This window comes from Leptidea sinapis, chromosome 33 (assembly GCF_905404315.1).
Source record: "Leptidea sinapis chromosome 33, ilLepSina1.1, whole genome shotgun sequence".
Taxonomy (NCBI): domain Eukaryota; kingdom Metazoa; phylum Arthropoda; class Insecta; order Lepidoptera; family Pieridae; genus Leptidea; species Leptidea sinapis.
In genome coordinates this window covers 8,634,280-8,661,511 of record NC_066297.1, presented here as the reverse complement: position 1 = coordinate 8,661,511, position 27,232 = coordinate 8,634,280, and the positions used below count along the sequence as shown (strand labels likewise).

The window sequence follows — 27,232 nt, the reverse complement described above, 5'->3', positions numbered from 1 at the left end:
ATTGTTTTTTTTAATAATTGTGCTAGTTACATTAAGCCTAGCGAACCTCTCTAACGGCCGTTCCCAATATTCAGTCTATCTCTTAACTTGAGATAAAAATCGTAACTATCGTTGACTTTTCTGTCCCAATAAACTTATTGACGGTAAATCACCTTATCCGTACACGCTATTTGTCAATGGGACGATGTATAGCTTACTAGCAAGGTTGTATGGAAATTTCTATTCACGCGTCCCAATATAAGGTGATAAGAATGACTTATCGGGTCTATTGGGACAGCTTCAGATTATGGCCCGCTAATTACTGACAGTATAAGTAATTTATCTCTATCTGTAGATAGTATATTGGGAACGGCCGTAAGAAAAAAGCGATTCACTCGATTGTATGAAACGTGATACCCACGTCATTGATAGATTGACAGATGACGGCTATACGGCCGTTTTCAATAACGTATCTGTAGTTACGGATAGATTGCTATAAGATATCCTTACCTACCCCGTTATGTCCAATATAGTTTGTTATTAGTTATAGTCCAATGTTTTGTGTCGATTCGGGTTATTGTAATGTAAGTAAGCGTAAAAGGATAAATTTAACTATCTCTAAACTAAGGATAGATAGGTTATTTCAAACGGCCGATAATCTCGGTTAAAACCGAAGATAGCCGAAATCCATTACGTTTTCAGCAATTTTTCCTTTTCAAACTTAGCCGGATTATATCGCCGCCCAATTATAATTCCTATTTCAAACGTATGTAAAATCTCACAGCACGTTTCATACTAAAATAAATCTCCATTTCTATATAGGCCTCTTGTTACATAGTATTTACATCCTCTTTGGTTACACCTGTCCAGTGTAATTAAAATCAAAATAAATAGGAAAAAAGCACACTTAAAGAACAATAACATAAATGAAAAATAAATCAATTCATTTCGCTTTAAGACGATTTATTTATTTATTGTTAATATACCATACTAACAAGCTTAAAAATTATAACCTAAAAATCCAACAAAACAGGTTAACCTTATCAAAATATATACAATAGTTAAATTTGAAGTATTCTTATTTTTCTATTCTCATCTCTCCTCTTCCTCCATCTTCTTCAACTCTTCTCTTAACATCTTGGCTTCTCGTTGCATTTCTTCTAATGTTCTAGCCGGTTTCCCTGGATGTTTTGCGGTGAACCTAAAGCACAAAATAAATTAATTGAACTGATCAAATTGTGTTAAACTTAAATATAATACTAGCTGATACCCCGCGACGTCTTTCGCGTACATATTTTTACATCATGGGTTACATTATTGGACATTTTGTAGGGATTCATAATTTTTTTGAAAATGTATTGTACCCTATAGTACTCGGGGATAATGTAGCTTCCCAACAGTGAAAGAATTATTCAAATCGGTTCAGTAGTTGCGGAGCGTATTCAATACAAACAAACAAAGAAACAATCAAATCTTTCCTCTTTATTATATTAGTATAGAAGTAAAGATTAACTAGCTGACCCGGCAAACGTTGTTTTGCCATAAATTGTATTGATCTTTTGCTTGTTAGTTGATAAGAGATGGCGCTAGTTGTATTCATTAGTAACAATCACACTTCTTTTATATTTTGTATAATTCACACTATAGTTTTATAAATAATAGCCTATATGTTATTCTGTTGTTTAAGCTATATTATTGTAAAGTTTCTTCAAAATATATTCAGTAGATTTTGCGTTAAAGAAGTTCAAACATACATCCAGACATACAAACTTTCACATTTTTAATATTAGTAGGATGTATGACATAGAAGGCCGAAAGAACTCCTAATTCCTTTAGAGGAAGAGATTGTTAAAAGAGTATGACAGCCTTATATCATTTATACGTCTAGATAGACTATGACAGCTGCGAAAACGTCGAAAAAATAAAGTTTAGAACTAACCTCTATTTTGAGCAATTCACGCACACTAACACAAAGGCTCATACAAATTGCGAGTGTTAGACGTAGCTTGTCACGCATACTAAATTAATATTCCTGGCCTGTTTTTATCGGTTGTCTAACAGCAAGAGACTCTAGAGTCTAGAGCTATAAATTATCTAAGAGACAAAGCCATCGTGGTAAAATATTTGAAAAAAATTGTACGGATAGTGTGCTAGAGATAGGAACTCACATACTGATTTACGGCCGTTCCCAATATTCAGTCTATCCCTAACTTGAGATAAAAATCGTAACTATCGTTGACTTTTCTGTCCCTAATAAACTTATCGACGGTAACTCACCTTATCCGTACACGCTGTCTGTCAATGGGACGACGTATAGCTTACCAGCGATAGAAGTTTGTATGGAAATTGCAATTCACGTGTCCCAATATAAGGCGATAAGAATGACTTATCGAGTATATTGGGACATCTTCAGATTATTGACAGCTTATTACTGCCAGTAGAAGGTAGTAATTTATCTCTATCTGTAGATAGTGTATTGGGAACGGCCGTTATCTTACTTACATTTCAATAAAAGTTTCAACACACTGTCCGATAGACAAAGCTAACTCTGGTAACGTCATTTGTTTATCTGTCAACATCGGTCGGTTACGCGGCGCGTGGCCATTTAGCCTTTCGAAAATAAGTATATATCTAATAAATATTTAATACCTAGGTAATAGAATATTTTAGCAGAGGTGGTATATGGAAATATTAAAAATTAAAATAATAATATTGTGAGTCAAGCAGTGACCTTGATACCGATAACAAACCGTTAAAGAAGGAATATAAACCACGTGTGAATTATAATATGACTAAACTAAATGGCTACGAATTAGAATAGGATTCGGATTTAGACTGAATATGACTCTGTGAACGGCCGGATCACTTGACGTTGCGTAGAGACATCGCTTCATTGTGTGTCCTCTACCGCATTTATCATGGGGAGTGTTCCGAAGAGCTGTGTCACCTGATTCCTGCCGCCGAATTCCACCTTCGCACGACACGCCACAAGTTAGGATAATAATATCCTAACCACACATCCAGATGGACCAGACGGTGTGTTTATCCCCACCATCTGGATGTGTGATGTCCTCCACAGTTCGGTTTTCAAGGAGCTTTCTTCCACGTACCACAAAGCTGTGCAATGAGCTTCCTTATGCGGTGTTTCCGCGACGATACGACATGGGTACATTCAAAAAAAGCGCATACTCCTTCCTTAAAGGCCGGCAACGCTCCTGTGATTCCTCTGGTGTTGCAAGAGATTGTGGGCGGCGGTGATCACTTAACACCAGGTGACCCGTACGCTCGTTTGTCCTCCTATTCCATAAAAAAAAATCACTGTTTCACGGCAGAAATAGGCCCCGTTGCGTTACCCATAATCTATTGGCATCCTGTGCAAAGGAGCTGGCATGGATTTAAATTCGAAACGCATTTATATTATATTTTAGAAATTTCGATTATTTCCCGCCAGTTCACATATTTTATTCGAAATTATTATTAAATCATTAAGGAGCTGTCAAGATCCCTTCCATAAAATATGGCGAGTTAAGCGATGGCTTCTCATGCGTTCTTCTCGCGAACGGGCGCGTGGTAACTGATCCAACTTGACATCCCCAATTCTGCTTTTATTGGTAAATAAATGTTTATATTTGCAATTTTCTTTTTAATTATTTAATGATAATTTGTTATGTTTTAAAGTGATAGTGAGGGTTATCTGGGATTAACTACACAAATAAAACAGAAAACAATATTTGCAAATATTGGGGTAGAGCAGGTTGTCAACTGCAAAGTAGATCCTGTAGAATATAGCCACAACCTGAGAGTTGAACAAAGCATACAAGATTCTACTACCGATACGTCACTCGAACGATTGGCTTAGTTGGAAAGAGCGGGTTCGAGTCCCGCATCGTTCATAAAATCTTGTTTTCATTTTCATTTGTGTATTTTATGATACTAAGCATGGTTTTAATAATTTTTTTATAACTTGTGTGGGTTACTTGAGTTTTTATGATTCATTTACTTTTTGTTTTAACTTACTTAACTCGAAGCGTTATAGTATTTCTGTTGCATTAGGCTAGGGCTACTATGGATGCGAATTCTGACGAAAATTTGTTCTGACGAGTTCTGACGGATTCGTCAGAAGAAACAAACGCCTGGTATCCAATGACAGTGTTACCACTGGCAACGACGAATGCGTCAGAACATGCACGACGTCGTCAGAACCACTCGAGCGTACAAACGAGTTTGATTTTTTTGCACGACCTGAGTCTGCGAATTTCGAGTGATTTGGTTTCCACCATGGATAACGATAAATTCATCAGTCTCGTGCACGAAAACAGGTGTTAATGGGATATGAGAGACAAAAATTATCACAAGAGAGATATTTATTACAAAAGCAAAAGTGGGAGAAAGTTGCTACAGAACTCAACACTAGCAGTAAGTACAATTTTTTATTTTGATGTGGAGTTTACATTAATTACGTACATGAGCATTTAGAATTAATGTTTACATTTTATCTATCAAAAACATGACTTGTAGAGCTATAGATTATTACAGTAGGTTGTATTGAAACGGAATTTCACCTGCTGGACTAACAAAATAATTTTTCAAGGTTTCTCTAGTCTCATTCGCGCTTCTTCCGTAGTGATTATATCTCCGTGAAACTGTCACATTGTGTAGGGACTCAAAGTCCACCTCGGGAATATCAACGGAAGTAAGACCTTCTTTATCGATGTCAAATCAAATTCGTCCATCTTCGCTGGACGGCAGAAACGAACTGACTATCAGAATAACAGAAAACGCGCACAGTGTAAACGCCTTGTTCTGACGAGGATTTCGGACGTACTCGTCAGAACAAATTTTCGTCAGAACTCGCATCCATAGTAACCCTAGCCTTACCCTGCAGGGCTTGCAAAGATAATAATATTCATATTGTATACTAATGATAAGGCTGTGTAAATTTATTTAAAAAAGTAGCAATGAATTTCTTGCCACTTCATCTTACTCAAGCTCAACCTTTTCGATGTTGGTAAATGTAAAATATATATATCGATGATCATAAGTTTGAGGATTTTTCAATTTAATTTGATTTTTACTTACTGGTCGTGTTTTGCAAGTTCCAAATAAATATGATCGTTTTCTATGAAGTCCCCTTTTTTCCTCGGCATTATATGACAGTGTAAATGCTAAAAAAAAGTATTTAGAAAAGTATTTTAAATTTAATAATTTGCCGGATATTGAGCAGTCTCGTTGAATCTTAGAAGTTAAAAATAGGCGAAAGCACAGACCGAATCCAGCACACTTATTAGCTATAGGTTTCTTTACAATAAGGGAGATGACTATCAGGACGTTCAGCTAATGGTAATTAATACGCCCTGCCTATAACACAATGCAGTGCCGCTCAGGATTCTTGTAAAACCGAAAAATTGCGAGCGGCAGTACAATTGCGCTCGTCACCTTGAGACATATATGTAAAATCTCATTTGCCTACTAATTTCACTAGCCCTTCAGACCGAAACACAATAATGCTTACACATTACTGCTTCACGGCAGAAATCTGTGGCAAAAGAACCTCCCACTGGTAACTGGTGATTTCGATATTCTTTGTTTTCGGTGAAATCTAGTTTCCTAAAATCCATGTTACACAGTTACACAAAATAAATTATGGTGTATGGATAATGCGTTTCTGCCTTTAGCTCAGAACATTGACCTCTACTATATATCACTGGACTGGTGGCTGTCAAAGTGCTTTTGTGCCTGTTTGATATTCGCCATTTTGGCGCTGTTGGCCATGTAGCGAGAGTCTGCGGTACTAATACTAGTGATGGCGACCTCAGCTAAATAAACATCGATAGATGGTGGGAAACTAATTACAAAAATAAATTGTGTAATTTATTACGTTGATTCCTGAAGTATAAATAACACGGAAAACGAACGAAATAATTCAAATACAAAAATACTTCAGAGTATTGTACGTTCCTTCGCAGCCATTTGTATTATACGTCAAAATTAATTCTCTGGACGCACGCGAGTGGCGCTTCAATTAGGCACAAAAAAATTGCTGTCAAACATATGGAACAGTCCGTCCAGTGGTATTTATACAGTTCAGTGGCTCAGAATCTCTTTATCGTAGAATCGTGTATCTCACCTTGACCGTCTGACCTGCGTCGGGTCCGTCCTGTATAGTCACGGTGCAAGAATCAGTTTCCTGTACTCTCTCCATCAACTGAAAGAAACAAGAACACAATATTTAATAGTCGTACTTGCGTTAAACATTTAAAAATGTAGTGCCTATTATATTACTTAAATAAGTTCACTTGCTAAAAATTTTCTGCCGTTTTCTTCAGGCTGTAATTTATTTATGATTATTTATGGCTGAAGTGGCAGTGGGCAGGGCACATAGTTCGACGGACAGATGGCCGTTGGGGCAGTAAAGTCCTCCAATGCCGACCACGTACCGGAAGACGCAGTGTTGGTAGGCCCCCCACAAGATGGATCGACGATCTGGTCGAAATCGCCGGAATACGTTGGATGAGGGCAGCGCAGGACCGATCGTCGTGGAAATCTTTGGGGGAGGCCTTTGTCCAGCAGTGGACGTCTTCCGGCTGATGATGATGATTATTATTTATGATTAAAATAAAATGTAACATTACACATTAAATTTAAAGCGTAACAAAGATATCATACTAAAGAAAGAAAACAATCAAAATTATAAAACTAGGTATCTTATTTTAAAGAGCTTACAGGCATCATACTCTCAAATCTTTTCTTACATTCTTTATAACTATTTATTTTCGAATCCTGTATAACTTCTGGGAGATCATTAATTAGTAGAACAAAAAGTAAAGGTCCCAAATTCGATCCCTGACTAATTCCAGAAATGTTTCTATAACAATTAAATACAAACTCACCATATTTAACAAACTGTTCTCTTCGAGAAAGGTAACTTGCTAAAAGCTTTAATAGTTTCGGCGAGAAACCCATGATCATCAATTTATCAATCATGATGTCGTTGTCAACCCGATCGAATGCCTACTGGAATTCTAAGTAGATGACGTCCACTTGGTTGCCTTGTTCTAATTCCCATGATACAAAATCCACTACACTACATGACCCTACTGATCGTCGTGGGAGGAACCAATCAGGAGGAGGTAAGTAATGTTATGTGAACTTGCTAATTGTCGCCGTGTGTAATATTATATGTTAATTTGTCGGATTAGTTGCGTTTCTTAGCAAGATTTGTCAAATTATTCAAATTATCGTAACCAGTATCACCAGAATATGCAATTCGGGAGGCTGCCTACCGAAGTTTTTAATATTTCAAGTAACGATAAAATTACTGGCTGGGTGTTCAATAGAAGTTTGGTTATAGAATTAAAAAAAAACAATATAAGCGAATCAACTTGAAATCTAGTATATATTTTAATACAGTATATTTATTTTGGCTCGTAATGCGGTAGGCATTGCCTATATAGCATATATTTGTTATTTTAAGTGACATCCCTCACTTCTGGGATAAAATATACAAATTTTATTTGAACCATTATTTATGGACAATGCGGGACGCGTCATAACCTGAGAGTTTAACAAGACAATTTTGGTGCAAATTAAATATGTAAAGAGAATTCTAACAATACCGAGATGTCGGTCATAATGCACGTTCACTTTACCTTTTGCACCAATCGTATCGTCCTGTAGAAATCATTTGCTTCTTCGTCACTTAAGTCTTTATTCCTCTCAACCAATCGTAGCGGCGCAATCAACACGTGTCCGGGTATGACACATCTGTTCAAATATAACTGTTAAAATTAGGTATAGAAATAGATCTCAGCCTAAGAACGGCTATTGGTGTGTATATATATATATAGTTATATCAATCCGTCAATTGTTGATCATGCGTGGTATATCGCGAGCACTTTGTTGATCCGAAAACCTATGTTGATCCGGGTGGTTTTTGTTGATCCAATATAATATTTTTCATACAAATGTGGTTCCGGCCGGATCAACGATTTACTCCGTTGAAGTTTAGGAAACGCAACCGAAATGTTGATCCAATATACAAATCCACTCCGATAGTTGTTGATCCGATTCAAATGGGCCAATCAGAAGGCAGCAAGTCCTCCTAATGGACATACCTAAAGTATTGCAATACCACCTAATCATTAACTTTTCTTTATTTATGAAGTTTTTTGTTTATAGGTATGATATACAGGTTGTCCCAAAGTTATGGGACATGAAGGGAAAGTACCTTAAATATCGAAGTTAGGCTATTTTACTGAAAGAAGACTTTATGTTATTTTTAAAAGTTAGTACTTCTGCATTCAAAGATTTTCCAAAAATTACTTGCCTCGTCTAGGAATCGAACCGACTGAAATGTAAAAAAAACACCCCTACTTTTATAATGCCAATCGAAAGAAAAGCCAAAAACTAATAACTCTTCTTGAGCATTTAATTAATTAATTTAAAAATAATACCCACTTAATTGACTTCTTTCTTTTAAAATACTATGTTACTTAAGAAGAGTTATTAGTTTTTGGCCATTCTTTCGACTGGCATCATAAGAGTGTGTTTTTTTTACATTTAAGTCGGTTCGAGAGTTCGTTGCCAGACGAGGCAAGTAATTTTTAGAAAATATTTGAATGCAGAAGTACTTACTTTTAAAAATAACATAAAACCTATCTTCAATATTTAAGGTACTTTCCCTTCATGTCCCATAACTTTGGGACACCTGTATATATGGTAAGGAAATTTGTTGACGACACGAGCTTGTCGCTTACCCCATGTTAAGCTTCGTGCCCAGCTGCATGCATGCCAGCAGCTCAATATCATACAGAGTATGTGATATTGTATCGCACTCAGTACCCTGAGATATAAGATCTAGAGCCTTGAAGCTCCGTTATATGACTCGCTTTAGCTACGTCACCTGATCGTTTCGGTCCAACTTAATATGAGCTATTGTTACCATGCACAATAATTCATAATTTATAAAACATCTATCTTTTCTCAATCTGCTCGCATATTTAATTTCTAATTTATGGATTTTTTGCATAACGGTATTAATGTCACTGTCCAGCGGCATGACTTTTTCTTTGGTTAAGTGATTTCGTTTTCTACTTTTCTCTACGTTTAACAAAATCTCCCACTCCCAATTGATTTCAATTAAATATTTAAAGTCATCTAGTTTTTTTTATATGCTTCCTTATAAGCTGTGGATTCATTGTGCATAATAGACTGTGTGTATAGTATTTCAACACATCCCAAGACAGCGGGACGCATACGTGCGGGTATGCTTATAATTTTGACCATGCCTGTTTGTTCATTAAAGCCACACATTTCTTTTATGGCACTTACAAATGTTACAAATTTTTCAGAATCAAGCGCGTCAGTGATATTTTCAATAGTTGTGTCTTTTTTCCGCAATAAAATTAAAACCGCGCGGGCGTCGACGGGTTCAAGGTCAAATGCCCTCGGATCAACGTTAGTGGGTAAGATTGCGCATGAGCATGAATATAAAACGGATGCACATTTGACTCGTCGGTATAATTTTTGCGACAGTTACGGATCAACAAAAACATTTTGTTAATGTATTTTTTGATGGCAAGTATGTTGCAAAGCGACCGATGCAGATCCCCAAACAACTCTTCGATTTCAAATTCGGATCAAAGTATATCAGTTATATTTATAAACAACCAATTATACACTGCAAAAAGGTGGATCAACATTTCTTTTAATATCTTACTGGATCAACCTTTACATAGAACGGTTAATTATATATATATATATATATATATGAGATATCTGACCAGACCGCTTAAATGTTATAGCTTGAGGCGGCGACATATATATATAGTCGCTTATAAAATGCTCACAGAATGCCTTTATTTATTTACGGTGTTTGAGGATGCAGCTACTGTACTCAATAACTTTTGTTTTGAATTAATTTACATTTACTTTTTTAACTTACTCGTGTAAGGCATTGACTATTTGACGTTTGAGTATGTTTGTTGCATCGCTTTACATATTATATTGTAATTGAAATGATTTGTAAAACGACGAAAATGTAAATTATGACTTAAAAGAGTGGCAACCCTTTACGAAGTAGCAGTAGATTCAATATGAAAAAATTTTTTTTTTTGATTTTCATGTATAATTAGTAAAGTGATTTGACCGTAAGAAATAATAAGTTTAGGCTATGCGTCTAAATTTTTAAACACAGACAAACTCGCCGACATTTTATTTTACTGGCGATTGACGATTCCATCTATCACGTTGCAATGGTTGTCTCTGTGGTTAGAGATGCCTATCTAACGATATTTGTATATATTTCATTGAATCAAGCAAAGTCAATGCGAAATTCCAAACGCAACATATTGTCGTCTGGCATTCACCAACCGCGAAACCGCGTCTTACGAGGAACTTTCTGCATCGCACAGCCACACTTTTTTTTAATGATAATACGGGACGAGATGAGCAGGACGTTCAGTTGATGGTAATTGATACGTCCTGCCCATTATAATGCAGTGCCGCTCAGGATTCTCGAAAAACCCAAAAATTCTGATCGGCACTACAATTGCGATCGTCACCTTGAGACAAGATGTTAAGTCTCATTTGCCCAGTAATTTCACTAGCTACGGCGCCCTTCAGACCGAAACACAGTAATGCTTACACATTACTGCTTCACGGCAGAAATAATGTGAAATATTCCACATTGTGGAATCAGTTAGCAGCTGCAGTTTTCCTAAACCGACACAACTTAGAGATCTTTAAACTTCGAGGAAACTCCCAGCTTAAAGCCCGGCAACGCAACTCTTGGCCTCTGGTTTTGCGGATGTCCATGGGCGGTTGCGTCACCACTACCTAGCACGTGGGTTTCTTGCCCGTTTGCAGCCTATTATATTTTTTACTAACGCGAATGCTTAGGATTAAAACGCTTGTAATTGTAACTGTGTTTTTACAATAGATTTTGCGTAAAATTTATATTTTTAATATTGTCGCGTAGCAACGCTTCGACGTATATGACGAGAGTTGTCAAACGTCATCTCGTACAGCAACGTACATGACATTGTCAAACTTCAACACAATGATAATTTCAACACCTCCGTCAGCAATACTTGTAGCTTTAGCGTGAAAGTGTTTACTTTATACACTGTAGACCCGGGTTCGATACACCTACCAGTGCATGGGATTTTTTGGGTTTTGTAAAGTTAATGGAAATTTCAGGATCAAATCGAACAGAAAAAAAGCCTATAAGCGGAGTATTATTTCCAATCCCTGACCCACTCTGGTGTCAATATTATTGTAGCTACCCCGACCTTTAGTAACTTTTTCAGAGCACGTGCAGTTTTTAGAATACCCTCACTCCCAGCTATGTCAAATCTTGGCGCGATTCGTACACAAACTGGGATGATGTTATTGTCTCGGCATCTTTGTAGGAAATTTAGAGATTATGCAAGCGAGATATCATTGTTTTGATGTATTCCAAATTTATTTTTTGGTTGGAATTATGTATCCAGCCCATACCGTTGCAAATTGTATATTTTTGAAGTTATACGTATATTACGTATACGAATATAGTTTAAAATGCGCGCGCATCACTGTAACACAAAAGTAACAGGGTGAAGTTGGTTCCTGAAATTTTGTGAGGTTTGCAACATTCGTTATTATTTTTTTGGTTTCTTCGTCCATTATTAGAATAGGCAATGGGTTCAAGCCCGTACAGCCGTATTCGTTATTTAATAATTAATTGTCAAAGCCATCGTTGCAAATAATTTTAAGTATAACTTCTTGCGTGCATACGTACAAACACACTTTTTTTATTAACACGAGTGTTACACATTTAAATAAAATACTTTTAAACAATTTGTTATTTTTTAAAAGTGATAACCCTCACTTCTGGGATTAATAACACAAATAAAATTTGAAAACAAAAATTATGAACGACGCGGGACATTTATCGTCACACGAATTTTTGGCTCAGTGGAAGAGCGTTCGCTAGGAACGCAAGAGGTCACGGGATCTTGTCCCGTATCGTTCATAAGAAGTGTTTACAAATTTAATTTGTATAAAATACTTTTTAAAGGATTCACTGTGTTTTTTACATTAGTTTTTGCATACAAGTTATATTTTTATCATTATTTCAGCTAACCAGACGTTTTGTGACCTTTGCAGAGCACGTTTTCAGGGGGCCTCTGCTATGTGAGTGTGTGTTATGAATACGCAATGCTTATACAGTAGAATGAAGAAAACCATTTACCTTAAATTAACAAAAGCATAAGTCAAGTCAGACTTATAGAAGACACACGATTCAGGGACTCGGACATGACCGAACACATACGTCGGTCCGACATCTGAGGGTAGTGCAGTTTGATTCTCGCTCGAGGTGGAAACCTCCGAATGTTCTGGCAACAGGTTTTTGCGAAGACTCAGAGCATATAGCGAGTAGACATCCGGCCTGAAATATCAATAAAACTCTATTATGTATTTTATGTATTAAAACGAGCAGTATGTGAACCTTTCGACAAAATTTTATCGTGTCCCACCTTAATTAATTTTCTTAAATTAAATAAAATAATTCGTAATTTTCCTACTCTTAGAAACACAACAAAATTTTCAAGACGTGACGTCACCTCTCCCCACTTGCAGCCGACAGACCGCTATATAAGCGGTAGCAGAACAGTTGGTGACACTTATCTTCACAAACGTACCTTTCGTTTCAGACACGAAGGTGTCCTCTCCTCCCCTCGCCTGCTCACGGCTGGGGTACCACAGGGCTCAGTGCTCTCACCACTTCTATACATATCGTATACCAACGATATTCCCATCCCTAGAAATGGAGTCCAACTCTCTCTTTTCGCTGACGATACCGCTCTCTACGTCCAGTCCCAACAGATATCTTCAGTCCTCTCCAGGCTCCAACGCTCAGTTAATGAGCTAGGTGACTGGTTTAGGAAATGGCGTATTGAGGTCAACCCGGATAAAAGCTCCGCAGTCCGTTTTGATTTTAAGCGCAGACGCTTCTGCCGGGATCGACCCATTCATCTATTAGGCTCCCCTATCCCCTTCAGGTCCACAACCAAGTACTTGGGTGTGACCCTCGACTCCCAACTCACCTTCAGGCCTCACGTCAAGAAGGTGACCGGAACCGCCCGCTTCTATCTGTACCGCCTAAACAGTATGTTAGGTAGGCACAGTAAAATGTCTTTTAGGAACAAGCGAACACTCTTCAAGGTTTGCATTCGACCGGTTATGACTTACGCCGCTCCAGTTTTCGCTCATGCGAAACCCAATATTATAGACAAACTACAAACAGTTCAATCCATTTTCTGCCGTAAGGCTGTCAATGCCCACTGGTGTGTTAGAAACGCAGACCTTCACCGGGACTTAGAGCTCCCCACCATCCAACAACACCTTAAGTGCTTGTCTGAAACTTTCTTTAAGTCCTCAGACAATCACCCAAATCCCCTGATTAAGGAGGCAGCGGATTATACCGCCTCCCCTCCTTCACGTTATCAAGTCAGGAGGCCCAGACACGCCCTCTCCGATCCCCCTAACAAACTCTCGTCTGACCTGGAACGCCTCTTGGCATCCGGGGACAATCACCTCTATTTATCATTTAGATTCACCTCTATTTTGTGATCATCCTTCTGATGTGACTAGTCCCAATTAGATAGCACCCTCTGTGCAATATCCCAGCGGAAACTCCATAGGGAGTGCCGCTTGCGCCTCTCTCTCCCCATGAGAAGGTCGCCTTCGATGTAGGCTTAGAGGGCACCTGCCCAAAGCCAACTGCAGGTGGTGTTTAGTGGGTAGGCACCTAGGTTTTCACGTGAGTCCCACATAACCAACGCAGACTTAGGCTGCGTTGGTATGCATGAGCATTCACCACCTCCCTCCCGTCGTTATCCCGGAGGGTAGCACATTCCCTTGCTTGGGCGCAAAAAAAAAAAAAAGTTGGTGACAATTACTTCGTTTGTCGTCGGACTGTGAACATCTCACCGAAACTCTGTCCGCTTTCGTATTGATTGTTTGTACTGAGTAATTATTTAAATTGAACACAATTTGAAAAAAAAAATTGATGTCAAAATGTGTTCATTAGTGTCATTTAATAAAGTAAAGAGAACTGCAACCGCCGCATCATCCTCCATCACGACAATGCGAGTTCTCACACCGCGCACAGAACAAAAGAGTTTTTCGAGCAAGAAAACATAGAATTATTAGACCATCCGCCGTAGAGCCCCGACCTAAGCCCGAATGATTTCTATACTTTCCCTAAAATAAGGAATAAATTGCGTGGTCAGAGATTTTCATCACCTGAAGAAGCTGTGGACGCCTACAAAACGGCCATTTTGGAGACCCCAACTTCCGAATGGAATGGTTGCTTCAATGATTGGTTCCATCGTATGTCAACAGACAGTGACAGGTGGACAGGGCGAAGACGTCTCCCTAGCGTGGACACATTTTCGCTGCAACCGTTGACTAGTTAGGACGTTAGTCTGTCCGATTTCTATTCGAATATTAGTCTTTGTGTTGTTTGAAATTTATTCTTAGAAGCTTAAACAAAATGATCTATTTCATTTAAAAGTTAATTATTTCGATGTTAGCTTGTTTGTGAATTTTTAGTAAGTGATATTAAAATTTGTCACTTGTTATAAAAAAACCATTTTTGATCTTATTTCCTAATTCTACAGTCATAATAAACAAGTTGGTCAGAATTCGCTTGTAAATCCATTTCCTAAATAACTGTTATCATTTAATTAGACACTGACAGTCTACTAATTGTCATACAATCTTTTTCGTGCAAATATTATCCTATTTTTATGATTTTAAAATAATTATCAGCAAAGTGAAAAAAAAAATGATTCATGACCCATGAATCATTTTTGTCGATAGCATTTAATATAACAGTGTGATTTACAATTCCATATGGACCGTTTACTGGCGAGTTTTATAATTTTATAAAATATTTTTATATTTATAGAGCTAATGAGCATTACAATAATTTAAATCATTTGAATTTTACCAAAATTCATAATTTAATTTCGCCCTATTAAATACACAGGTGCGATGAGAGGAATAACCTTACATCACTAGCGGAATTCTATCAAATTTTCAGTACAGTATATTTTTTATGGAAGACAGGGCAAACGAGCATAGCTAATGTTAAGTGATCATCGACGCCCAGATTGCAACAGCAAAGTTTATAGTGAAAAAATAAATCATTGTTTATTTACTAATACTTATATCCTAGTGATTCTTGTTTTGCACACCGTACTCTAACAAGGAGTTCTTAGCCGCATATAAGAACTCATTGTTCTATGGTTGGCCGTCAAGCTAAAGAATTTGATAATATTTTAAATTCAAATATCGACGCGGATGAGAAGACAATCGAATAGTAACAGAATAGAAATGATGAGAAGTGAAAACGGTCAGCCTTTAGTCTTATATTTAATATTTATAATTAATATGTTTAATAGAATGTAAATGTGAATATAGAAATACCAGAGATATATCATTGTTTGATTCTATAACGATCTCGCGCGTGAGGGAGCGCGCTACAGTACCAAGGCAACGATGTGACGTCATTGACGTCAAGTCCAGGGGGCCTAGTCCTAAAATCGATATTCGATAAATCGTGGCATTAGTCGTGTCGAATCCTACTTTTAGTTACATCGTAATCAATGTCGAATCGATGATTGAACGAACGAAACATTATTCGATATTATCGGTCCTAACCCTACTCTTAGTTGAAAATGTCAGAGACGAATATTCGAATTTCACAAATAATCAAACGTCACTTTTACGATAATCTCAACGACACCTTCTAGGCTGTCGATGCTATTATCGTTTCAAGTTGTATAGATATATTTGCCATACAATATACATACTTAATAAATATTATTGAAATAATTATATGTGATTTACTATTCAAGAGGATTTTTTTACTACTAAGTCATTTAAGTCATTTTGTTGATCGTTTATACGTAGAAATAATGCAAATGACCGCCTGAGAAATAGGAAGTCGACGAGAAGGGTTGAGTTACTTTTTTTTATATTTTATTATCCGCAAGTTTTGTATTATTTATTCAATATTAAATGGTCATATCATATTCATTACATATTTTTTTTAACATTTACATTATGTGTAAATAATACCAAATTGGTGCTGCAGAGTCTGGCATGGTCCTTAGCGCCTAAAATATGTTTTGACTTTTGACACTTAATAGCGACATAGCACAGATAATGTTTAGGTTTGAACATATTTCATTCACACTAATTTCGTAAAAATATCAAAATATTAGTCTATGGTAACGATAAACGATTAGGAATTCGAACATTTGTTAGAGTAGGGTAGTTGCGATATATTCGGAGTATTATCGTATCGTTCCGAATGTATCGTTGTCGATTTTGCGAGTAGACCTCCTGAGATAATATAACCGGGTAGTAATCATGTTAATTTCATAAAATGAATATGAATGAAAAGTAGCAATCATTTCCATGCCAAGTACCAACCTCCTGTGCTGAAACACCGGCATATTCTTTCTAACGTCTTCAGCATCTCCGATATCCACCACCCGGAAGCCAGGCTCCTCGCCGCAGTCAGCTAGGACTTCGCCCCAGGGGTTCACACACAGCGCGTGCCCGTACGAGCGACGTTTGGCATTATGCTGTCCAGTTTGGGCGGCGGCTATTACGTAACATTGGTTCTCAATTGCACGAGCCCTGGAGTACAAAACAAAATGGAGAAGGCAGGCGATTAAGAGGATATTATGTGGAATAATAGTATATTACGCACCCAGGGAGAAAAATAGTTCATTCTCATCCGTGACAATCGCGGGTGGCAATGTCCTACTTATCTTACGTGGTGCGTATACATTTTTTTCCCCACCTGGATGAAAAGCTCGCTTTTAGTCCCTGGTACGAGGGACAAAAGTCGTCTTGACGGGAGAGAATCGGCCACTTTTGTCCCTCGTACCAGGGTCTAAAAGGCAGCTTTTCATCGAGGTGGGAAAAAAAAAATATTAATCGCTAACAATTTCATGTATCGAAAAAAAGTTGGCATTTTATACTGTTAATAGAAGTGAAAACTTAGAAATTTCAGTATTAAAATTTGAAATTTGCTAATGTTTAAATACAATTAAATTATTAATTTCATTTTATTTTTCAAACTTATTTCCAATAATATATTAATAAACCAAAAATCTATTTCAACAATGCACAGTATATACAAATCCATTCAATTTCACTTACTTATAAGATAAACAAAGCACTAATGTTGCACAATATGTCAGCTGTATAGCTACAGTTATACTGCTGTAAGGATTTCGAACACAAGAACTCATGAGATCCAAAAAGTGTCTAACTATACATATTTTTTGTATTTTTTTAGTTATTTATTTATTGCGTGTGTCATTTCTGTCATTGGGTAGAAAATGCTGCTTCCCGCCATAGAGAGGGAAAAACTCGTACGAATTACTTCCCACCTAAGGGCCGGAATGAACTTCGAAAATAGAACTGCTGTCAGCTGTGAAGAGTTTTATGTAAAAAAAACTAATTAAAAAAAAATTGCAGCCATGTGTCTTTCTTTGCAGCCAGTGTGAACTTAGGGCAAACTTCTTTGAGCCATAAGCCGCAACAATTACGCGGTGAGTTCCATATTTAAAATTTAAAAATTCGACGTAAATTGTCCTAATTTGACAATTCATTTTAAATAGGTACTGCTAGTATTATATATATATCTATACTATACTAATTATATAATATTATAAAGCTGCAGTGTTTTTTTGTTTGTTTGTTTGTTTGAACGCGCTAATCTCTGGTACTACTGGTCCGATTTGAATGATTCTTTCAGTGTTGGGTAGTTCATTTATCGAGGAAGGCTATAGGCTATGTTTTTTTTTTCAAAATTAGGGATCCGTAATAAAATTGCTATTTTGTAACACAAGGTGTAAAATCGATCACCTATTTTTGCGTGCGCTGCAAAAACTATTGACAATAGAACAAAACGATGTACAGGCTATAATAGAGGCAATATTTTATTACTTATAAAACTATCGCGTGAATTATACTTTATATGGCAAAACAACGTTTGCCGGGTCAGCTATTATAATATAATATTATATATATTATCAATAAATAGTTTATATAAACAACTAGTTTTATTTTCCTCATATTCGAAATGAAAAGTAGTGTTTAAAAAGGGTAAAAGAATCAATTCCTACTCGGACTATAGCCTCGGGAATTGATTATTTCGACCCTCGGTTAACAATCTACTATTCCTCGACCAAAAACTAACCAACGCGGCTAAAGAAGTTTTCACTTCAAAAATTAACAGAATTCGTTATTTATTCACAAGCTAAAGTGTGAAAATTTTTACTCTGCCCCTTTTTTTGCGTATTCCCTTCATTATTTCCTTCAAATCATATTTTTTGTGTTTTGAATATGCAATCAGCCGCCAGACTATAATAAGATGCGTTCAAGGATTTTTTTTAAGTGCAGTAGGCTAGAGCCTCACATCCACTCAAAGTATGTGGTTTCTTTTTTCAAAATCAGATGAATTATAAAAGTAAAACATGATCATTACTGTAGTGTATACATATCTATTTAAATTATTTATTGTTCATTAATAAATGTATTTATGTAATAGTATTATTGCGATGCGTATTATTAGTACGATGTAGTGGCTTGACATCTAAGTAGTCTGAATTAAATATGGGTTAACAATAATTGCCACTGTTATTAAGTGCTATATAAAGTATACAAGGCACAACGGGAACGCAAGTTTCAAAAAAGAGGATGTAAATACTACGTCATAAGAGTACGCCTCTTAGTAAAAATTGAAATTTAGTTTAGTATGAAACGTGCAGTCATTTGACATAAGTTTGAAATAGTAGTAATTACTCAGGCGATTGGCGACGAAGTATAATCCGGCTAAGTTTGATAGCGAACAGTTGCTTAAATCTCCGCTTTTACCAGATTATAGCCGTCATCTGTCAATCTATCAATGACTGCACGTTTCATACAATCGAGTGAATCGCTTTTTGATTAGAGAGTTTCGATAGGCTGGTTCCAATTGGACATCGATCAATGGCCGAGGTCCCCGAGTGAACAGTTGTTGCACCTGTGCCAAACACGAGACATGACATTTCAATCTTATAATCTAATTACTAATAATAAGTATTATTTAGTACCACTGACCTCTACTACATACCACTGGACTGGCGGTGCTTTTGTGCCTGTTTGATATTCGCCATTTTGGCGCTGTTGGCCATGTAGCGAGAGTTTGTGGTGGTGTGATGGTGGGAAACTATTTACAAAAAAATGTGTACTTTATTACGTTGATTCTTGAAGTATAAATAACACTAAAAACGAACGACATTAATTCAAAATTTAAAAATACTTCAGAGTACTGTAGGTACGTTCCTTCGCAGCCATTTGTATTATACGTCAAAATTAGTTCTCTGGACGCTCGCGAGTGGCGCTTCAAATAGGCACAAATTTTTCAAACATATGGAACAGCCTGTCCAGTGGTATTTAATCAGATCAGCGTTTAGTGCACATTACAATTACCTTAGTAATATATGCCAATGTGCCATCCCAGTAGTGTATGTGAAAGCAGAGGGATATGTGAGTATGTCGACTTTGAACAAACCCAGCGCGGTACTCAACTCCGGGAATCGCATATCGTAGCATATCGCTAAGCCTGGAATAATATAAGTGTCAGAATTTAAAATAATAAGAACTAAAATATTTGTATGGATGTTTTCTTCTGTCAAAGTTTTTATTTGCATAAACATGTTAGATTGATGTTACATAAATATTATCAAGTACATGTTTGCCACATTTATGACGTGCAAATTTTATAAAATACATTTCTAAATCATTAGTTAGAATAATATAAATTTAACAAGAGATTAGTAGCAGTATTATATAGTATATAGTCAAGTTTTTAATTGAAAATATTCGTCTAATGAATATAAGCAGTTTTTACTAAGGTATATTTTCAATTTAGATGAGAAATTCCTATGTGACGATACCTCTCTTATTATTTATGGGATGTGATTATAGATTTTTATGTACATACACAAACAGTTTCTCTGAGTTCTACAGCAAGGTACTTGTAGTTTGGTGGGGTCCCTGGATGGGAAAAGAGAAGGGTTTTCATGTTTACTGAATTCGCTTAATTTTTTTCGAACAAACATATATTCTGGTAAAGGACTAACGTGTTTGTTTGCATTATTAGTTCTAATACCACAATTTATTTTATGGAAAAGGAGGACAAACGAGTGTACGGGTGACCTGTTGGTAAGTGATCACCGCAGCCCATTCTCTGTAACACCAGAGGAATCACAGGACCGTTGCCGGCCTTTAAGATACAGTACGATAGAAAAGGAAAACGAGTCTATCGTTACTGTAAGCGATTTTGACTGTCAAGTCGTAAAAAGTCAGCCACGCTTGGCAATAGCTCGTTAGAATTTTGAATACTATACAGGGTGTAATCGATAAGTGTGACCATGCGATTACCCGTACGCCGTACGCAGGGTACATGAATGAAATGGGTGTGTGGGCGGGGAAAAATTAAAATGGCCTCAGGCAGAGGTCCAAGCTTTTATAATTGGACACGTGGATAGTCTTATCACTACTTGATACCAATATACGCCTCAAGATATAGTACAGGATTTTTTAACAACCTGTATAAGTTATTAAACGTATCAATGACTATATTACCAATTTTCCCCACAGGCGATACAACCGGCGTAACAACGTGACTCCCAGGCGTACAGAAGTCGCTCTCTTTCAGTCGCACATTCTTCTCTGGTATCTCCACGTCAAATAAATGCAGTTTTCTATATGTCTGTACTATTTCACCTTTGTTGTCTATTATTATATGCGTATTGAACATTTTCGATGCATTGTTTTCATCCTTAAATATTTGAAAATAGTTATCGAATATCGGTAGTGAAACGTCGAACGTGCGAGTGGTATTGCCGCTGTTACGTTCTCTCTCAAACTTGCGTGACAAAACATAACATCAGGTAACACAGTCAAAATACTGCACAGTATAATTTTGAGAGATAGCTCTCTATATATCTAGTAATTAGGATTACTCAAGTATCCTAGTTATAAAACACACAAAATGTACATAATATATTAACAAACACCGACTCCATATTATGAGAAACACAAGATAACATCACCTTAATTTACGACTTATCTGTAGTCCTAAAGAAACCAATTCATAGCCAGAAGTGTTTTGAATTCTAAGCATTGACAAAGAAAACCATACTTATTATCACAAGAGTAAGGAAGCTTATGAGAAGCATAGACAATAACTATTTTACTCCTATATTATATCCAATTTACTTCTGTGCAAACACATTGGCCAATTTACTAACAAATGAAATGCCCTGCACTTTTCCCGGGGCGTAAAAAGAATAGGGGAGTCCCAAGCCCATGGGTGTCGTAAGAGGCGACTAAGGGCTTTTTAGAAGTGGGAGAGTCACGCTGCCGTCTTTTGACGTCAGCACAATCGGGCCAGACTCGTCCGGGTTAATTACCACACTCGCACAGAATACCGGCGTGAAGTAGCGGCCTAGTGCCGATATGTTTCGCATAGGTTAGTGTCGAGGACCGGTGGCCATCCCCCCCCCCCCCCACACCACCCCTCCACTCGAATATGACAGCGGTACTCAAAAAGATTTTACCCCAGGAGGGTACCGGCTCTACCAGAGTTGGAGAATCCCTCCCCGGGCACTCTAGCTCGGGCTGCCCTTCGTATTCTGGGGAGGGCACAGAACCGCGCATTACCAAGGACAAACGAGGCAGTATCACCACGGCACCCCGCTCCACACTCAACGTGGACTTTTGCAATATCAGGGGAATTCACTCCAATTTAAACGCCGTCCACCACCACCTTGAGACGGCGCAGCCGGCCTTGTGTTTCCTTACTGAGACGCAGATATCTCGAACTAGCGATACGTCATATTTAACGTACCCCGGGTACAAAATTGAGCACAATTTTTGCCTCATGCCGGGGTATGTGTGTACGTTAGGGAGGATATCTGCTGTCGCCGTCTCGGCAATTTTGAGGGTAGGGACCTGTCCACTCTCTGGCTCCGCATAGATTTAGAGGACCGCGTCCGCGTCTATGCGTGTGTCTACAGGTCCCATAGTGGTAACGCAGAAACCGATCATCTCATGGGCTGCGTTCAAGCGGCAATTGACGACGTACTTGCACAAATCCCCTCCGCTGAAATCGCAGTCTTGGGTGATTTCAACGGGCACAATGCCGATCACGGCACGGCTTGGATCACGTACCACAGACTACGCAGGGCGATCTGTGCATAATTTTGCATTGGCGTATGGTCTGTCCCAATTGGTTGAGTCGCCGACGCGGCTCCCGGATGGCGATAGCCACATGCCGTCCTTATTAGATCTTCTGCTGACTACACATCCCGATGGTTACCAGGTCTCTGTCGACGCCCCTCTCGGAACGTCCGACCATTGCCTGGTCAGGAGTGTAGTGCCTATCCGACGCCAACGTCGCAGACCACCAGCGACCCGCCGCGTTTGGCACTACAAGTCAGCAGATTGGGATAGGATGCGTTCCTTTTTTGCATCCTACCCTTGGGGCAGGGTTTGTTTCCCTTCGGATGATCCTAGTGCCTGCGCCGTTGCAGTAGCCGATGTGATACTACAGGGTATGGATATTTTTATACCAAACTCTGTAGTACCCATCGGTGACAGATCACAGCCCTGGTTCGATGCGTCTGTTAAAGCAGCATCTGACTGCAAAAAACAGGCGTATCGAACTTGAGTTGCGGCGCTGGGCACAAAGGATCCGAACTGCACAGTTCTTAAGAGGAAATACAACCGTGCCTCCAGATTTTTTAAGCGGCAAATCGCCCGTGCAAAGTCAAAACACGTCGTCAAAATCGGCGAGCAGCTTTCCAGTTACCCGACCGGAACACGCAAGTTCTGGTCGTTGTCCAAAGCTGCTCTTGGTAACTTCAGCCAGCCGTCCATGCCGCCGTTGCACATGAGGAATGACACCCTGGCCCATACGGCAATAGAGAAAGCCGATCTCCTGTGCACTCTTTTCGCCTCCAACTCGACTCTTGACGACAACGGAAAAACACCGCCGACCATCCCGTGGTGTCAGAGCTCTATGCCTGAAGTACTGTTCAGACAGAAAACTGTTAGGCGAGCTCTGTTTTCATTGGACGTCAGAAAGTCGAGCGGGCCGGATGGCATTTCTCCAATCGTGCTTAGAACGTGTGCCCCTGAGTTGACGCCGGTGCTAACGCGTTTATTCCGGTACTCTTATTCTAAAGGCGTAGTCCCTGACTCATGGAAGTCAGCCCTTGTCCATCCGATCCAAAAAAAAAGGAGACAGTTCGGATCCGGCAAACTACAGGCCTATTGCTATTACCTCCCTGCTCTCCAAAATCATGGAGAGCATAATTAGCCGTCAGCTCATGGTATATCTAGAGGGTCACCAGTTGATCAACGACCGACAATACGGGTTTCGCCATGGTCGGTCGGCAGGTGATCTTCTGGTATACCTAACACATAGATGGGCAGCGGCTATTGAAAGCAAGGGGGAAGGCCTGGCAGTTAGCCTGGATATAGCGAAGGCCTTTGATCGTGTATGGCACAAGGCGCTCCTCTCCAAACTTCCATCATTTGGGCTTCCCGAGAGCTTGTGCAAGTGAACCTCCAGCTTCCTCACTGGGCGCAGCATACAGGTCGTTGTCGACGGATATTGCTCGAACCCGAAGCCCGTAAATGCTGGAGTGCCCCAAGGCTGTGTGCTGTCTCCCACGCTGTTTCTTCTGCAAATCAATGATATGTTGGACACCTCCAACATTCATTGCTATGCAGACGATAGCACTGGTGATGCCGTATACACTGGCCATGCAGGTCTCTCTTGGGAAATCGTCGACCAGTGCCGGGAGAAACTTGTGTCTTCTATCGAGTCCTCTCTTGAGAAGGTCGCGGAATGGGGTAAATTGAACCTTGTCCAATTTAACCCCCAGAAGACTCAAGTTTGCGCGTTTACCACTAAAAAAACCCCATTTGTCGTATCACCGCTCTTCGAGAACACTTCTCTTAAAGCCGCGCCTAGTATCGAAATACTGGGTCTCGAAATCTCGAGCGATTGCCAATCTCGTGGTCATCTGGAAGGCAAAGCCAAATTGGCTTCAAAGAAACTGGGCGTCATTGATAGAGCACGGCATTCAAGCCGGCCCACATACTAGCGCTCTACAAAGCGCAGGTATCCGGCGCCGGCCACACATGGAGTATTGCTGTCATCTCTGGTCTGGCGCACCCCAGTATCAGCTCGATCCATTTGACCGCGTGCAACGCAGAGCAGCTCGAATTGTCGGGGACCCAATGCTCTGTGAACGGCTGGATCACTTGGCGTTGCGTAGAGACGTCGCTTCATTGTGTGTCTTCTACCGCATTTATCACGGGGAGTGTTCCGAAGAGCTGTTTAACCTGATTCCTGCCGCCGAATTCCACCTTCGCACGACACGCCACAAGTTATCATCCTCACCATCTGGATGTGTGGCGGTCCTCCACAGTGCGGTTTTCAAGGAGCTTTCTTCCAAGTACTACAAAGCTGTGGAATGAGCTTCCTTGTGCGGTGTTTCAGGGACGATACGACATGGGTATCTTCAAAAAAAGCGCGTACACCTTCCTTAAAGTCCGGCAACGCTCCTGTGATTCCTCCGGTGTTGCAAGAGATTGTGGGCGGCGGTGATCACTTAACAACAGGTGACCCGTACGCTCGTTTGTCCTCCTATTCCATAAAAAAAAAATAATGAACTCTTAAGGTTGTTTTACAAAATTGACTCCTGCTTGAAGGACCATCCAATTCCTTTGCGTAATACTAATTGTCAGTATTACTTTGCTCAAAAATAATATCTTGATGTCTTTTTACTTAAAATATATGCATTGGTTGTCATAAAAACTTGCTATAAGATACACATGCCATATGACACACAAGCACAGTATATTTAAAGTGAAATAGTACTAATTTGGAAAATGAAATGCTTTAATTGGATTTTGTGTCTGTGGCAATAAATTTTTATGTATGTTAATGGTCTGAAAGAAGATGTTGTGACAAAAATTGAGAAATGTAATCTGAGATGGTTTGGAGATGTGGAGAGAATGAATGAAGAATGATTGATGAAGAAAGTGTATAAGGCCAGTGTGAATGAAAGTGTTGCAAGTGGTAGACCTAGGCGGACATTTCGAGATCAAATCAGGTATGTCTTAAAAAAAGGCCAGGTCAAGAGTATCCTAAACCGAAGAGCATGTATGAAAGGAATAATGAAAGTGGACGAAGCGAAACAAGTATGTAAGGATCGTAGCAAGCGGAAAGAAGTCGTCTCTGCCTACCCCTACGGGAAAGAGGCGTGATTATATGTATGTATGTATAAATTTTTTATGGAACAAATAGATATAACCGTAGCTTGTGCAGCCAATAGGGGGACACCACTTTCCATCATTACATACCCCATTCATACTTTTTGTACTGTTTGTATTTATTACACATGTATACATTTACTTTGAAATTATACCTTTTCATGAACTCCACCCATTGACAGCCAGACATTATGCTTTATAGCCAGATCTCTATACTTCCTGACTGTGTTACCAGTTAGTATAGGTTCCGCCGAGTTTATTGTGTCTTTTCTGTTATCACAGAGAAAATCACATGCTTCTGGAAAGAAAATCATCTGGAATAATTTGACATTTGTTAGATCTTGTTCAAAACTTTTAAGCATTGCTTGATGATAAGTGATCATCTCTTCACATGGTCTCTTGCAGACCAGAGGAATAACAAGAGTGCATGGTGCAAATAAGTGGTGCTTTTTTTAAAGTAACCTATATCATTGGTTTTGTTAAATTGTTTTAAGCTAGCAAAGAAATGCTGTAAACAATGTGAAAATAATCTATACATTAATCTTTATAATAAGATGCTTAACATGTCTTTGTCTTTTGGATTTAACATCCATCAGGAACCATTAATAATTATCTTTACCAGTGGGAGGCTCCTTTGACTATGCCTGCTGTATTATGGGGACCAAAACGGCACATTTTTGAAGTTTATTCATGTACACAATTTGAAGCATTATTGTGTGTCAGCCTGAAAGGCGTCGTACTGGGCAAATGAGACTTAACATGTTATGTCTCAAGGTGACGAGCGTATAGCATAGCGTATACGTACGCAGCATAATGGGCAGGGCGTATCAATTACCATCAGCTGAATGTCCTGCCCAACTTGTCCCATATTATCATAAAAAAAAATATATATGCTTTTTAAAAATTACAATTTTCTAATGATTTTTACAGTAGATTGAGACATGGGTGATAAATATAGAATGCAGGCTAGATGGGTGATAAATATTGTATGTTTTTTGTATTTTAAGTTTGAAGGGAACTTCTCTCGAGTGTAAAGTCTAGGGAAAAATAACTACTTCCACTAAAAAAGTTGCTGGGCTAGTACCTAAATAAAAATAAATTCAGTGAAACATAACATCATATGTGAAGAGTTGCTTCCTGAATCTGTTCAGCATTACATACAAGTGAATGTCATGCATGACACTTAACAGAATAAATATATTTTTTAAACAATAATAATTTTCTCCATTGTTACTTAAATTAAATTGTCCCATTTACCTGTACATTCTCCTTAGTAGCTTCACTGACGAAATTGCTTACTACTTCTAAGTTCTGCATCTTATCTGCTACAGAGGTCATTTGACAAACAGCAATTCGTTTAGTATTCATACTGTTTATAAACCGCTTGCCTCTTGGTCGTAATAATCTTCTTATCAACGATGTCGTCCAAATCTGTTAGGTTCAAAAAATAAATAATCTGAAAGTCCTGAATTGAACAGGATAAGCTGAAGTATGTATCTATGTAGCTGTACACAGCCTATCTCGTAATCTTATCAGTGAATAAGATATTTATTGTTGTTCCTACTTTAAAACTGTTTATATTATGATAATATCAAAATCTATTAACGTTAAGATTATTAAATTACTTGCCCGCATATTATATGTAAGCCGATTATAATGATTGAAGTTTAAAATTTTCTACGAATTGTTTTTAAATGCATGACAACAAAAAAAATTGCATTAATAATAATACATTGTATTGAAACTTGATGTTAATTTTGCCGAACAGCTGTAGCTGAAGCTTCAGCTTTGAGTCTTGAGTGTGATGTCAACATTTCAACTGTCAAGTGTCAACTGTCAACTG

General features: G+C 38.4%; 1 protein-coding gene across 2 annotated transcripts; it reads right to left on the bottom strand.

The window, feature by feature from the left end:
- Positions 1 to 921: 921 nt before the first annotated feature.
- Positions 922 to 27,170, bottom strand: LOC126974721 (nitrilase and fragile histidine triad fusion protein NitFhit). Of its 2 annotated transcripts, XM_050822321.1 has the most exons (11): positions 27,019 to 27,170; positions 26,647 to 26,820; positions 25,545 to 25,703; positions 20,683 to 20,878; positions 19,525 to 19,657; positions 16,468 to 16,677; positions 12,212 to 12,409; positions 7,629 to 7,743; positions 6,107 to 6,184; positions 5,059 to 5,144; positions 922 to 1,180 (listed from the first exon to the last, which is right to left on the bottom strand). In XM_050822321.1, exons 1-11 carry the CDS (start codon positions 27,022 to 27,024, stop codon positions 1,072 to 1,074), a joined length of 1,464 nt encoding a protein of 487 aa, XP_050678278.1. In that variant the 5' UTR covers positions 27,025 to 27,170; the 3' UTR covers positions 922 to 1,071. The 2 variants fall into 2 exon arrangements, with proteins under 2 accessions (XP_050678278.1, XP_050678279.1); XM_050822322.1 differs by lacking the exon at positions 27,019 to 27,170 and having other exon boundaries at positions 25,545 to 25,687; positions 26,647 to 26,796.
- Positions 27,171 to 27,232: the final 62 nt, after the last annotated feature.